The sequence below is a fragment of the Podarcis bocagei genome (genome assembly GCF_964188305.1).
Source record: "Podarcis bocagei genome assembly, chromosome: 15".
NCBI classification, from domain to species: Eukaryota; Metazoa; Chordata; class Lepidosauria; order Squamata; family Lacertidae; genus Podarcis; species Podarcis bocagei.
In genome coordinates, this window is record NC_138141.1 from 38,207,545 (window position 1) to 38,223,914 (window position 16,370).

At 44.7% G+C, this 16,370-nt stretch overlaps 1 protein-coding gene across 1 annotated transcript in view; it reads right to left on the reverse strand.

Annotated features, from left to right (window-relative positions):
* The window catches only part of KSR1 (kinase suppressor of ras 1), a 106,623-nt gene that overhangs the window by 7,355 nt on the left and 82,898 nt on the right, over positions 1–16,370 (reverse strand). The window contains 11 exon segments of the mRNA XM_081173262.1: positions 100–233; positions 1,140–1,236; positions 2,181–2,566; positions 4,719–4,767; positions 5,353–5,407; positions 6,858–6,899; positions 7,366–7,534; positions 8,069–8,175; positions 8,330–8,391; positions 9,502–9,585; positions 10,316–10,376. Coding sequence (XP_081029388.1) covers positions 100–233; positions 1,140–1,236; positions 2,181–2,566; positions 4,719–4,767; positions 5,353–5,407; positions 6,858–6,899; positions 7,366–7,534; positions 8,069–8,175; positions 8,330–8,391; positions 9,502–9,585; positions 10,316–10,376 — 1,246 coding nt within the window.

Below are 16,370 nucleotides of genomic sequence, written 5' to 3' on the forward strand. Positions count from 1 at the left end.
GCTTTTATATGCGCCATAACTCAGTGGTAGAAGCTCCAACGTTCAATTCCTGGTTCACATAGAAGCGAATGGAGAAAGAGGCAGCAAAAAAAAACTTACCTTCCCTCCTGAACCACACCAGAAATCCCGAACAGACCAAAGTCTGTGATCACAACTTTTCCGTTTTCATAGAAAACGTTCTTCGACTTGAGATCTTTATGCACAATCCCTTTTGCGTGGAGATACCCCATGCCCTGGAAAACATCAGTGTGTTAGCCTTTTTGCAGGCAGATCTGCATTCCTTGGCGTGCTACCTGGTCAAGCCCCTGCTGTGTCCACTGCTAGACCCCTCCTGCTTTATATAACATTTCCTTCTCTTTCTGCTCATCTTGCATGCACCTGTCACCCATACTGTAGAAGGGGACAGCGTGGGCTCCTATGGTATGGGGGAATAGCACAGCCTTGAAATAAATCTCCCCAAGTTACTAGCCCACAGCAAATATCACTAGCTTTGTTGCCCTACGCAGTTTATATCAGCCATTTGTGGGCAAAAGAAAGCCAGTTACAGTCATACCTCGGGTTACAGCCACTTCAGGTTGCGTTTTTTTGGGTTGCGGACCGCTGAAACCCGGAAGTACCGGAAAGGGTTACTTCCGGGTTTCGGCAGTCGCGCATGCGCAGAAGCACTGAATCGCAACCCGTGTGTGCGCAGATGCGGGTTGCGAACGTGCATCCCACACAGACCACGTTCGCAACCTGAGTCACCACTGTATTTAGAGATGTCCTTGCCTGAGCCCCTGAAAGAGAAACCTAACCTCTAAGTACCACTGCCAAAATCAGTATTGACAGTCAATGTTTTAGATCCAGGATGGGCAACCGGTGGCCTTCAGGTGTTGCTGAACTACAACTCCCATTATCCACTACCATTGACCATGCTGGCTGGGGTGGATGGGAGAACATCTGGAGACACACAGATGTTCTCCATCCCTGTTCAAATGTTTACAAGAGAAACAGAAGAGGCGGGGCAGAAAGGCAGAGCAGTGGCTCCATCCACCATCGGCTCCAGCCCCCAATTCATTTTTTCCACAGGGGAAAAAATGGTTCCCTACCCCAGGTAGCCTTACATATTACCTTAATAATCTCATGCAAATGCTTCTTACCTTAATGATCTCCTGGGCGATCTGCCTGGTCTTGTTAATATCCAAAGATATCTTGGGATCCCTTACAAACGAATGAAGCGTTCTTCCTTTGCAGAAGCTAAGGCAGATGTGGGTAGACAATTGAGTTAAGAAGAAAAATCAGAACTGTCTTGTGATGAGTAAGTGATATAAGGAATGGTTATGCCCACTTCATACTATCCCATCACAAACAGGCACATACCCAGGCTGAAAAAAGCTACAGATCCATAGGTAGGCTTAAGAAGAGTACAAGGGTATAAATGATGCAGCATGATAACTGTCAGAACTAAACGTGGTTGTCTTCAAACCAGTGCTTGCAACCGAGGTTAGGGGCTGGTTTGCAACCTTGGTCAAAAGCATAACTGAGGATCTCCAGATTTTGTTTTTCAAACAAACAATGCACTGATTCGTATTTTAAAATTGTTATTCCACCTAATAGCAAGCTCACAGAGCAGCTCATAATAAAAAGAGGCGACCAAATATCAAAACTACACCAAATTATATCTTTTTTAAAAAACAACAACACTCATTCAAACAAGTAACTCAAAGGAGAATGCAATATAATCAACAGAGCACCAGTACACAACACCAGCACAAACTGAAAACTTGTTTTTTAAAAAATGTAAAAGATGTTCCCATGAAAATTCTGTAAGATTCTCATCAAAGATAAAGCAATGCTCCCCTCAGAAATGCAATAGCAGTTCTGAAATCCCTCTATGCAATTTCATTAGGCTCATCACACGCATCCTTGGGTTTTAGAGGATTATTCACCTCTTCTTCCGATTCATTAAATTTGTGGATTGTTTGGTTAATGGTGGCTTACAAAGTTATTGCTTATTGCTCAATATTATTCTTTTAGGATAAACTTTAGATGGGACACTTTGGAAAGTAAAAGATGAGGCTGGCAGCCACACCTTTGATATGCAGTTTGGAACTGTTGAACTAACAAAGCCCTAGCAGATCTAACTTCTTTCTAAGTGCCAAAATAATAATAATAATAACTTTAAAAATCAAGATGCTTACCTAGTAATGATTGCTAGGTGAGGGGGGTTCATGCAGGCCCCCATGAAAAGCACCACATTCTCATGTCTGGTTTGTCTGTAGTTCATCACCTCCTTCTTGAACAGTTTCAGGTGGTCCTGATTGTTCCCATCGATTTCCAGCAACCGGATGGCCACCTCCCCGTGCCATTTCCCCCGGTAGACCTTGCCCCACCGCCCTTGGCCAATGGGGTCGCCCAGCTTGATCTGCTCAAAGGGGATGTCCCATTCCTGCAGGTAGACGCTGGTCTGGCTGACATTCCGGGACATCACCCCTCGCCGCCAGCGGTCTCGCCGCTTCGGCAGGTCGTCAACCTCATCTTCATCATCCTCGGCTTCCGATTTGTTCTGTTCTTGGTCTTCCACGTGCTTGGGAAAGAAATGGGTGATGGGAATATCAGATACCGAGTCCTGGCCTGCCACATCCTCCCTCCCCAGGCCTTGTGGTGGCAACCATTTGGATCGTCCCACTTCAGCATGGCTAAATCTCCAATACCCTTGGACACACGCACACCCCCTAACACCTTGCATTAAGAACATAAGACCCCTGCAGGATCATGCCAATGGCTCATCTGGTCCAGCAACCTGTTCTCACAGTGGCCAGATGTCTGCAAAGCCTGCAAGCCAGACCTGATCAACTCTTCCCTCCTGTGGTTTCCAGAAACTAGAATTCAGAAGCATGCAACCTCTGGCAGTGGAAGAAGAGTATAACCATGTTGGTTAGCGGCCACGAATAGTCTTATCCTATGAAAAATTGTGTAATCCTCTTTTAATGTATTCACATTGATGACTAAAGGTAAAGGTAAAGGGACCCCTGACCATTAGGTCTAGTCGTGGCCGACTCTGGGGTTGTGGCGCTCATCTCGCTTTACTGGCGAGGGAGCCGCCGTTTGTCTGCAGAGAGCTTCCGGGTCATGTGGCCAGCATGACTAAGCCGCTTCTGGCAAACCAGAGCAGTGCACGGAAACGCCGTTTACCTTCCTGCCGGAGCGGTACCTATTTATCTACTTGCACTTTGACGTGCTTTCGAACTGCTAGGTTGGCAGGAACATTGATGACTACCGCTGCCTTTTGTGGAAGCAAATTCAATAGTTTAATAGTGGAAGGTAAGTCCCTTCTTTTGTCTGTCCCGAATGTTTATCTTGAATTCAGTTCTAGCATTGTGGGAGAGGGTGGGGGAGAACTTTCCTCTGTTCGCTCTCTCCTTGCCTTGAATCTTATATATATATATTTTCATCAGACCTTTTATTGGCATCACATACAAACATCCAAAACAAATCAATACAGAATTACCACTTCCCCAGTGGCACAAAACTTTTGCTAAAAGAAAGGAGGCAGAGCAGTCTATCGTCACATCTCTAGGTCTCCAGGGAGATCAGACGTCTGCAGTGTATTTCGATGACAAAAAACCAAATAGAGATATTTAGCCACTAACTTGGTGAGCTCCTGATCATTCCCCAGTAATAGAAAACGTATGACCTCATTTTATATGCTATCATGTCACCTCTTACTCGCTTTGTCTCCTAACTAAAAAGTCCCAGTTCCTACCACCTTTCCTCATCAGTGAGTTTCTCCACCCCCTTATATAATTAAATAATTTCATAAGTTGTGAGCTTTTGTTTCTCATTTTGACCCTTTTACATGATTTTGTATGTATTGTGGTATTTTATGCATTGTGACTTGCAGTTATTTTTATTTCTCACCATTTAGTAATTACTTATTGCAATGGTTAAAGGCGAATTTCTGTTTAATTATTTGCTGATGTTTTGGGAGTTAATTTTATTGTGTACTATTATATTCTAATAGATTACTGAATATTACTTTATTTGATCTAAGCCGTTCTATTTTAAAGTTATGTTTTGTTTTTGGATTCATTATATGGTGTGCGTTCTTTGTTGTTTATGTTGTTGCTGTAAAAAACGCCTTGTGTACAGTAATATAGAGAGGCGGTATACAAATTAAAAATGAAATGATAATTTTGAACCTTTTCTGAACCTTTTCCATCTCCACGATATCCTTTTTCATGTGAGGCAAGCAGAACTGTAAACAGTATTTCAAATGTGGTTGCACCACAGATTTGTATAGAGGCACTGGGATGGACCAGGCACTCGCCTAAGTCTCTGACTCCTTGTTCCTGATTCCACTGCCTTGCTGAGTTGCACCTTGCCTGAACACTCTGTGCTAATCAACCTTGCACTGTGGCCTGACCTAGCCTCTGGGTCATGTTTTGGGCCAAGACTGACTGTGCGTGACCTTGGCTTGTAGAGACAAGACTGCACCTTGAACCCGACCTTCTTGTATAAGTGTTTCGGGGAAAGGCCTTTACCTCCCGAGACTGAGGCTCCAGAGGGGCACCCCCACAACAGAAACATTCCAGTGTAGCCAACAGAATAGGCTGCTCTGTGTGCGCTCGGTTGCAGGGTGAGTGTGGGTGCCTATGGGTCCACAAAGGTTGGCGACCCCAGCTATACGAATTAATAATTTCACTCCTCAAAAAAACCCTCAACAAATGGAAACTTACCTCCACGTCACGTTCTTCAACCCCGTCCGTCTCTAGGTGCTCATCAGCACTATTTGACAGAGAAAAAGGGAAACGAGAGAGTTGAGTTGACAATGCAAGATGGCACAAACGATTGAGAGTTATGATGGCCCAATGACTGAGGTTCAGGTAGAGGTGGGAGACTATGTCACTGTTGATTCTTTCGTTTTTCCTGCTTTAGGTTCAGTTCACCACATCGGTTTGTGATTTATTTTTTTGTAAGTCTTCCCAAAATATTGCCAGCATTTTAGTGTAAATTTATCCTGCTGTACATATTTATATGCATGCAATTTTGACTAATAGTCACATGATTATGTCAGCATGCCTGATGGTGGTGGGACCCTGACACTGGCATTAAATGATTTAAAAAACAACCCAGTGAGGGCTGACCATGCTTAGTAACCACAGAATATTGAACGTCGACCGGAAAAGAAAAATGGAAAACTGGGCAGGGGAACAGAATGGAGTATCTATGAGAAGGGCACTTCTAGTTGGCTGGAACAGGAGCACCCCTGTTGGGCAGTGAGAATACAACATAATGTTTATTAGTTGATTCCTCCTGTCCAAATAGAATTGTTAGAAGGAGAAAGAGAGAAACAAAGACTAACCCACTTACTTAGTGCTTTCAGTAGTTTCCGAAGGTTGTGTTACTTGGGGGGTGTTGGGAATTTCTACAGAAAAGAGCAATATATGAAAAAAGAAATTGATGTTTGTAGTTCAAGGTTGTCGTCGTTTTGCTTTTAACAGCTGCAGTAACATTCACCCAATAAGTACCTAGCCACATAGAACTAAAGACCCAATATACACAATTCAGAAGAATCACAGTCTGTAGCAATCCTAGACTGTACGACTTCAGACTGATGGGGAATCAAATCTACTACATAACCTTCTAGAAATCTAGGTTAAAATCTCTCTTCCTGGTGTGCGTGCTTTCTACATGCAGTGCAGGGAAACATTTCAATAAATGATTCCCTCCTCGCCCCTCAACTGCGGACTGAAGTGGTACATTCCCATGAGGCCTGTTACACATTTATGTGACCCTAGTCATCACACAGTGGCAATACTATGCAGTACTGGCAAGCAGATTGCACCATTTTACAGTAACTGAGCTCCTACAAGACTAGACCAGCACTCCAAGCTTAGTGAATCATATGAGCAAAACAATTTTGCAGGTAACAGGAAACTTCTACCTTAGCCTAGTATCTTATCCATGGGCAGGCAAACTAAGGACGGGGGCCAGATCTGGCCCAATCGCCTTCGAAATCCGGCCTGCGGAAGGTCTGGGAATCAGCGTGTTTTTACATGAGTAGAATGTGTGCTTTTATTTAAAATGCATCTCTGAGTTATTTGTGGGGCATAGGAATTCGTTCACCCCCCCAATATAGTCTGGCCCCCCACAAGATCTGAGGGACAGTGGACCAGCCCCCTGCTGAAAAAGTTTATTGACCCCTGAAACAGTGCCCCTCCAATTTTGCAAGAAGAAGTCTTTCTCATCACATCCTTAATGTCCCTTTTAATCTGGAAATATCTGGGATCAGACCTGGGACCTCCAGATCCACAAAATCTGTGCCCCACCACAATGCCATCATCTCTCTCTGCTGTGCCTGTCCACTATTACATCTGCTTTGGTGTTTTATACAAAACTCACCACACTGCCAGCACCAAACAAGATACTGTAGTGCTGCTCTCGTTGGCTCTTTGTGGACTACAGCTCCCATCATCCCTGATCACAGGCCACAGCTGCTGGGACTGATGGGAATTAGAGTCCAACAATATCCAGAGAGCCCCATGTTTGCCACCACATCAGTAAACCAAAGTTCTTATTTTACATTGCCTTGAAACAATTCCATTGAAGGAAATCAATAATAATAATAATAATTGTTGTTGTTGTTGTTGTTGGTTTGCACCCACTGGCACTTTCTGTGCTGTTTAAACAACATTGGCACTGCAGGGGAAAGGAAATGTTCCAGTTTGTTCATGCAAGCAGGGCAGAACGTTGATACATCATGCAGAAGGAAGTTAAGTCACTTCGCCATAAGCCCACCCTCTGTTCTGAGAGTGAGGGGAAAACAGGAGCGTTAGAAGAAATGGCACCAGCCAGTTAGAAGCAGAAGAACTCACCTGGGAAGATAAACTGTTGTCTATGCTGAATGTAGTAGGCAGCTTTTTAAAAAAGGAAGGAGGAAAAGGAGGAGAGGACAGCAAAACAAAATGTAAAAAAAAAAATCACAAGAGATTAGCATGTGAGAAAACCATGTCAGCAACTGCCCCCATAAATTCAGTGAATTAATTCAAGTTCATCATTAGTAAATTGTAAAACAAAACAGGCAAGGCGGGTGCATTTGAGTGCATGCATTTTGGAAAGATTGCAGCTGGGTTGGAGAATGCATCACCTCCTTTCACATTCAGAAGAATAATGCAAAACTTGATTTAACTGCCATTTATAGCAAACCAGACATCTCCAAATCAAGGTGCATGGCCCCAGAGGTGGATAAACCTACTGGTTTAGCTCCCCTTCCTGGCATTAAAAGTATAAGTGAAACAACTTAACCTAATGGTAAGGGAGGCTCTGCTCCAACCATCCCCTGCTCTACCCCCCTGGTCCCAGAGAACAAAACCACAAATTTACCTGGAAAGTTGAACCGGCTGTCCCGCTGGCCCATGGGAGATGGGTTTGGGGGTGGCGTTGCACTGGGGGGGTTGGAAGACGGGAAGGGAGCTGGGGAAGATGGCGTGGAGGAGGTCGTGGAAGATGGGTTGCTGCTGGAGTCAAGGTGGTTAATTGTTGGCGGGTGGTCCTGGAAATGGTCAAGAGAAGGTAGAAATCGTGAGCCTTAAGCCTTGATAGCTCTGATTCAGCCAGAATGTTTTCCATCACTTCTAAAAGGTTATAAAGCTCACAGAAAATGGGGAAGAACCGGGAGGAGCATGTCGCATGCACCTTAATTATCAAATACATGTTCAATATAAAACGCAATATTTATCATAGTGCAAAGCATTACTAGAAGACAAAATAAGAAGTTTTACAAACTAAATTTAATTCAGATCTGCACCCAAAGAAGCAGATGTTTTAAGCAAAGAAATTATAACTGGCTTCCAGTTATGCAAAGTTTGTTTCTACTGTACGCCAGATTTCTAATAAGCAATTAATTTAAACAAACCAAAGAACTCTGAAGTGAAATCTACTGAGTTCAATGAGATTTAGCCCTAGGTAAATGTGTCTACGATTGCAGCCTCGTTCTGGTTTTTTTATTGTTTGGCTAGTCACGGGGGTGCAATCCTCTTCTGGGGGTCCTCTGCTGGGCTTTGCCCCCTTTTTGTAAGCCCAATACCTTTTTAGTTAGAGCTTTCGGAAGAGTCCCAAACTGCGGCTCTGATGGTCGGTCCACCGGGTTATTGATGTCAGAAGGGACAGACTCTGCCCGCTTTAATCGGGGTACTATTGAGGATGGGTGGAAGAGAAAAGGAGGGAAAAGGAAACAATTTATCTCCATTTCTTGTTATTGCAACAACACCAAGGTGACAAATTAGCTTGGGTAGGGCAGAAATGGGGGGGGGGAGGGGTACCCAATTAAAAAAAACCTCACACTTACTGGGTAAGAAAGATATTCTACAAGGTGGGGCTTCTTTCGTGCATTTGTTATGACACTTTAATCTGCAAACAAGAAAAAGGTGAATTAGAGATTATATAACATTATATACAGGCATCCCCTGTTTTAGATGTGACTGATATGTGTGTCATCGTGTACATGTGCACAGTGCAGAACATGGAAACATCCTAAAAGATATCACTAAAACGGGACACGGGTGGTGCTGTGGGTTAAACCACTGAGCCTAGGGCTTGCCGATCAGAAGGTTGGCAGTTTGAATCCCCACGACGGGGTGAGCTCCCGTTGCTCGGTCCCAGCTCCTGCCAACCTAGCAATTTGAAAGCACTTCAAAGTGCAAGTAGATAAATAGGTACTGCTCTGGTGGGAAGGTAAATGGCGTTTCCGTGTGCTGCTCTGGTTCACCAGAAGTGGCTTAGGCATGCTGGCCACATGACCCAGAAGCTGTACGCCGGCTCCCTCGGCCAATAAAGTGAGATGAGTGCCACAAACCCAGAATCGGTCACGACTGGACCTAATGGTCAGGGGTCCCTTTACCTAAAAGGGCAGAACGAGGACAGAGCACTGCAGAGTGGGGGGGGCACAATGGGGTGTTTCAATGGAACGTGATTTCACGCAAGCGCGCAATGACCTGGAACGCAACCACTGTGCAAAGGTTGGAAGGGACCACAAGGGTCATCTAGTCCAACCATCACATCCCAGTTCATATCTTCACTTGACCACGAAGCTCGCAGGGTGACTTTGGGCCAGTCACTCACTCTCTCAGCCTAGCCTACCACCCAGGATTGTTGTGCGGGTAAAATTAGCAGGGGGTGATAAAACGATTAGTGGGTAGAGCCAAGGATGTCACCCTGGGCTCTGGAATTAAAGTGAAAGGAAGGAAGCCTACAGTCAAATTCCTTTGAACTGCAATGCCAAATTTCATTTACATAATTGCATTTATCGCCCACCTTTCCTCCAAGGTGCTCAAGCGGGGGGAGGGGGCTGTATCGGGTTCCCTCTCTCTCAATTTTATCCTCACAACAACCCTATGAGGCAGGTTAGCCTAAGAGACAGTGACCAGCCCACTACCCTCTTGGGTTATGACGGCTGAATTGCCTCGCAGGTATGCTGGCCCACATACCTGGGCCAGGTGAAGGTCCTCATTGCACACTTACCTGCAGTGTTTGCACTTCACGCCAAACATCATGCTTTTCTGACACACCTGGCAGACCTGAGAAAGCCATGACTTTGCGGAGAACCTGAACGAGAAGAAGCAAGCCAAGACAAAGAAGACACGTTCGTATTTTACACAATTTGTAAACGGTGTCTGTTTGATAATGTGTGGTTTGCTATGCCTAATAAAGGCTCTTGATTGACAAAGAAGACACAAAGGAGAGGAAGGTTTTTAAAAAATGTATTATCAGGAAAAAATTTCAAAATCTGGAAGAAAAAAGAAGGGAGCCATATTTGTGAATTTCACGTGGTTATATTCCACCGGGGAACAGTTCATTCCTATCTGCCCTCTACCCCACCAGTATCACGCCCCAGAAAACATTTTAGAGCCGTGTTTGCAAGCAGAGGTCATAGCACGAGGACAGAGAAGGTCCTGTGCAAAGCAGAAGGTTCCAGAAGACTGCTGTTGAGTCACCAAGTAGCATTACTAGGATTGAAGAACTAGCTGGTCGCCACTGGTGACAGGGGGTTCCATGCAGGCGAGTGAGCAGGGCTGGGAAAGGAGAGGCAGAAGGGTGCATTCCTAAGATGGTGCCCATACATGGGGGTTTCCAAGGCTGCAGTCTGAAGGCCCCCACCCACCCAACTCTTCTTTCGCAGACAGTGGAATGAGATTTGCTTAGGGGAAAGTCATACTGCTGCAGCAACAAGAGTATGTTCAGCCCCCAGCCAGGGCCACCAATGGGCTTGAGCGAAGTCTTCAGAGAATCCAACCTGAGCAGCTTGTCACCCACTGAAAGAATGTGAAGCATTTACCTGTGTGTTACAGACAGACCAATATCTCTTCGTACAGTCTGAGGCGATCCCTGGGGGAGATCTGAGAAGCCAAAATTAAAGGCAGCGTGTTAGGTTTCACCAGAAAGGAAGGTGGACACTGTGAACAACACAAGGCCCATCCATGCAACGGGTCGGGAGGTTCTCCTTCCTATCGACTCCAGATGGCAGCAAATCCCAGCTCCACACAGCAATACTTCCCCGTTGGTCTATTTATCGGGAAGCCAGGAGCTCTCATTTCCCGCAAATCATTTGGAAGGGGACGTTACAAAGGGGCAAGTCGTATGGCTGAAGAATGGCACAAGCCACTAATGCAGGGGTGGGGAACTTGTGGCTCTGAGGAAGTTCCCGGACTCCAACTCCCATCAGCCCCAGCCAGCATGGCCAATGCACAGGGGTGATGGGAACTGTAGTCCAACCAGTGGTATCTGGTGCCCACTGAAAATGAAAAGGTAGAAGGCAGTGCTAGAGATGAACGAATTTGTCAGTTTCAGTTTTCTGTTTCTCATTTGTCCAATCTTATATTCGGTTCTCCCTGTTTTTGCAGCCATTTACATTTTTTAAAAAATTATTATTATTATTATTATTATTATTATTATTATTATTATTATTATTATTATTATTATTATTATTACACTCCACCATTTTCCCTAACAGGGATGCAAGGTGGCTTATAGATTAAAACAAAAACAGCTGGAAACATAGCATTGCAGTATTGAGTCCGTGGCTCATGTGCTTCTGGCTTGCACTTTTTATAAAGATTTGAGGAGTGAGGTTATTACCCCTCTATTATTGTCCTTGCCAGGTTGCTCGACCATTGCTACCATGTCCTTTCTTTTAACAGATAAAGATGATCAGGTGACAGCAAAGACTGCAAGGTTTTTAGCGGGGGCAATTAGAATAAGATCTATTATTAGATTATTGATGGAAATCCCCAAAATATATTTTCTATAGTTAAGTTTTTACCTCTATCTTCAGTACATTTTATTTTATTTTATTGCTATGGCTAGTGGTTGATGCAAATAAAGATTCTATCTCTCTATCTAGGAAAAAAACAACCATTTAAAAACATTTAAACATTGCTAGAATTAAACTATATACAGTGGTGCCCCGCAAGACGAATGCCTCGCAAGACGGAAAACTCGCTAGACGAAAGAGTTTTCCATTTTGGAGGTGCTTCGCAAAACGAATCTCCTATGGGCTTGCTTCGCAAGACGACAATGTCTTGCGAGTTCCTGCTGGTTTTTTTCCCTCCCCCCCTTTTTCTAAGCCGCTAAGCCACTTATCAGCTGATCCGATAAGCTGATAAGCCGCTAAAAGCCGCTAATAGCGCTAATCCGCTAATCCTTCAATGGGCTTGCTTCGCAAGACGAAAAAACTGCTAGACGAAGAGAATCACAGAACGGATTCTTTTCGTCTTGCGAGGCACCACTGTATACATATTATATAGAGAGAGTTTTATATATAGTCGTACACACACACACATATATAAATCTATTAAATGCACAAAGATAATTACAATAAAAAGAGCACAGCACCAGCGCTTTCATTAAAACAAAGCATCCTAAGGCACAAAATACATCAGGAGGCTTAGTTTGGTCAGAATAGAGCATATACTTCCAGAGTTAACACTAAATACAGTGGCACCTTGGTTTACAACCATAATCTGTTCCAGGGTCTGTTTGTAAACCAAAACAGGTTGTAACCCAAGGTGCGCTTTTGCCAATGGGGCCTCCAAAAAAAAATTGTTCATAATCCCCCCCAAAATGCGTTGTAATCCAAAAAAAGTTTGCAAACCGGGACATGCACTTCCAGGTTTGACGTGTTTGCAATCCAAAACCTATGCAAACCAGACTGTTTGTAAACCAAGGTACCACTGTACATTACTTCTGGTAAATAAGTCATCACAGCTGCTAGAGGGCCGTGAAAAATTGTGTCCTGGGCTTTTAAGACTCGTCTACCCATTTACAATATATCTGAAACCCAAGGGGCGTATTGGTTGCCAGATGTGATTTTTTTCCAGCTCTCCTACCCCCACTAATTAAGTTTCCCCAAATTCCAAAACAATACAATTCATAAACTCACAAACCATAAGCCACAGCTCTGTTTGAAACAATTGATTATTCGTATTTTTAAAATGACTAATATGCCTGCAGTCGTGGCCCCAGGTGTTGAAACAGCACAGAGAAACTTGGTTTCAGTGCAAAGCGACATAAATTCACCACATAAACCCCACTGTCCTTCACACATAGAAGCATTTCGACGTTCAGCCTAGACTCCTTTTAAAACAAGATTGGGGAACTGCAACATCGGAGACAAGACCCAGCGTGGGTCTCTGGGCTGGCCCCTTCTTCTCCGTCTAACACACACAGAGCTTGTATTTCTTATCACAAGAATAACTGAGATAAGAAAGGAAACATATTTCCACACGAAGGCACCCAAAGAAACCGTGAGAATACGAAAGGAACAAACTCTCTGTGTCTCCTCTTTTCAGCAGAATTTCATTTTTTTTGGTGGGGAGGAGAGACATACCCTAGAAGGTAGGCAGGCAGAAGGTGTTTGTGACAGATATGGGGGACAGAGGCCCCCTTAATTATTCCGTTTAATTGTATAGACACTAGAGGCAGAATTTTTTGTCCCATGGCTGAAACTAACATAATAAATTAGACAATCAATTTCAGTGCATTTCAGCACAAGAGTAATGTAAAAAATATGCAGCAAATAGAATAATGTTTTATGATGTAACATTTGCAACCCCTCTCGCTCTCCAGGCTTCAGCGAAAGCCTGCATTCGCCCCATAGGACGCACGCACATTTTCCCTTCATTTTTGGAGGCAAAAAAGTGCGTCCTATAGGGCGAAAAATACAGTAATTTGCTGTCCATCTCCCGCAACCTTCAGCACAGAATGCAGGATTTTAGATGGGGGCAGTCAGAGGATCTCCAGAGCACAGTTAGGGTGTTTCTAGCAAACTAAGTTCTACTCTAGGTGGATAGATACAGTATTTGTATCCACCATTGGCCTTCGGATGTTCTACTCAAGAGCAGACACAATGAAAGAAGAAACTCTTAGTAGCACTTAGTTTGCTAAAAATCTAAAACAAAGACAGCAAAAGGTAAGATCAGGAGCAGGGAACTTTTGGCCCCCGAGACGTTACTGAACTCCTGTTTTCCCTGGCCACTGGCCATTGTGCCTGCGGCTGTTGGGAGTTGTAGTTCTGCAACATCTGCTGGACTAAAAGGCCTCCCCACACCTGCTAGGGTTCATCGCGCAACATGTCATTAGAGGCAAAGGAAGTAAAGGCAGCAGAACAAAAGAATCGTAAAAATTATCTGCCACTGGAATTTCCTCACATGCTCGGAATGAGTCATGGTTCACACTTCGCACTCAGCCCAGCCACACCACTAAACCAAGCTTTCATGCATGACGCAGTTTCTTTTTTAAACAACTATTTTAAAACAACCCATCCCTATAAAGAGCCAACCCAGACTAGACACAATGGGAGCAGGCCTAAATGTTCAAAACAAGGACAGGGGGGATGGACGACCTGTGGTGTTCCAGGGCCACAGTCACACCACAGATTTAAAGCACCATGATGCCACTTTAACAGACAAGTCCCACCCACCCACCCACCCACCCTGCAAAAAAAAGAGACTCAGGAACTGCAATTTGCTCAGGGTGCTGAGACAATCTCACATTCCCTTCACAGAGCGGTTCAACAGCCAATCCCTCTTCCCAGTGGATTCAGGAAATTGCAGCAGAGTGACTGTTTGGGCCTACTGTTCCGAAGATTGCACAAGATGCAGGCAAACAGAAGGTTGTGTGAAAGGCTACCCTCCAAACCTACGGAGGTCATGTTTTTTTCACCCCCCACTCCACCGATGGCGAGAAGGTTGCCAAAAGAATGCCTCTCTTACCGAATCTAAAAAAGAGAGAGAGAAAAAACAGGGGGTTAGACTTGAGCCATAGGGATATATCAAAGATACAGTGGTACCTCGGGTTAAGTACTTAATTCGTTCCGGAGGTCCGTTCTTAACCTGAAACTGTTCTTAATCTGAAGCATCACTTTAGCTAATGGGGCCTCCCACTGCTGCCACGCCGCAGGAGCACGATTTCTGTTCTCATCCTGAAGCAAAGTTCTTAACCCGAGGTACTATTTCTGGGTTAGCGGAATCTGTAACCTGAAGTGTATGTAACTGAGGCATATGTAACCCGAGGTACCACTGTATATACAAAGCTGTCATATACCTTAAATGAGACACAGTATATGATAAGGGACATGGGTGGCGCTGTGGGTTAAACCACAGAGCCTAGGCCTTGCTGATCAGAAGGTCGGCAGTTTGAATCCCCGTGACGGGGTGAGCTCCCATTGCTTGGTCCCTGCTCCTGCTAATCTAGCAGTTCGAAAAGCACATCAAAGTGCAAGTAGATAAATAGGTACCGCTCCGGCAGGAAGGTAAATGGCGTTTCCGTGTGCTGCTCTGGTTTGCCAGAAGCAGCTTAGTCATGCTCGCCACATGACCCAGAAGCTGTACACCGGCTCCCTCGGTCAATAAAGCGAGATGAGCGCTGCAACCTCAGAGTCGGCCATGACTGGACCTAATGGTCAGGGGTCCCTTTACCTTTAGTGTAGTGGTTAAGAGTATTGGACCAAGACCTGAAAGACGAGGGTTCAAATCCCTCCTTGGCCATCAGGTTCACTAGGGTGAACTAGGGCCAGTTACTGCTTCTTGGCCTAGGCTACCTCACAAGGATAAAAAAAGGTGAAGTAGATTCCTTCATAGCAGGGGGTTGGGCTAGATGACCCTTGGGGTCCCTTCCAACTCTACAACTCTATGATACTATGAAATGCAATAAAATAAAATCAGCAAGACCACTGGTCTGGTATTTCTACATTAGTGTTCTTCAGTGTTGGGTCCCTGTACATCCTTGGGATTGCAACCCACATCATCCATTGCCAACTTAGCCAAATGTCCCAACGACACCCATTGAAGAACACGGCTGTGCACTTATCAGCAGAGTCTCTCCAAGTTTTTGGACAGCCCTTCTTGCAGATGCTGGAGGTGAAACCTGGGACCTTCTGCAAGCAAAGCAACCACTAGCCTATTTTGCTAGGGCTCCTCCCAAATCGTCAGAACCAAAGCAATGCAGCCCTCCTGATAACAATGCACCTTTGGGCTTCATTTGTAATATTTTTGGCATTAGTTCCAAGAAACCAATGTGACTTGTTGACTCGCAGCGGTTCTCAACCTGTGGGACCCCAGATGTTGTTGGACTACAACTCCCATCATCCCTGAGCTCTGGCCTTGCTAGCTAGGGGTGATGGGAGTTGTAGTTCAACAACATCTGGGGACCCACAGGTTGAGAAAGGCTGGCTTAGATGTTCTTGGTTTTCTGGTTGTTGTTTTTTACAATTAAGCAGTATATAAATGTTGTTATTAAATGAACAAAAAGAAAAAAATAAATAGAAAAATTCAGTCTGTTGAGAGGAGGGGGTGTTAATAGGTGTGTGTTTTGGGTTTCAGTCCAAATCTCTTTTTAGAGAGGTGGCCTTAGGTCAAACAACTGCAGGCCAGTGCTCAACTCAGCCTCTATTTCCTTGATTTGTAAAATGGAGATGGCAATAGCCGGTTTTCTAGTGCCGTCGCAATACTTGCAGTAAGAGGAACCAGTTTAGAACCAGTTTACTTGAAAGATATCCTCACCCCATATATATGTGTATATCCATTTGGCCAATTTTATCTGTGAAACAGGCATTTTTACAAACACCACACAATGCCTGTCTTGCACTTGCAAGGAATCGATCCTTCAATGCAACCGTACCTACACTTCGGAACTCCCTGTCCATTGATATTAAGCAGGTGCCTTCACTGTACAGGCGGCAACCATTTTGTGTGCATCCAATTGACACATGACCACTGAAACACAAGTCCTTTTGGACCCGGGAGAGGGAGTATAGGGGGCAGCACGGGCTTATGCACACTCTGCCGATGTGTGCGGGGCGCAGGAATAGAACCCCCACACAAAATGGTCACCAC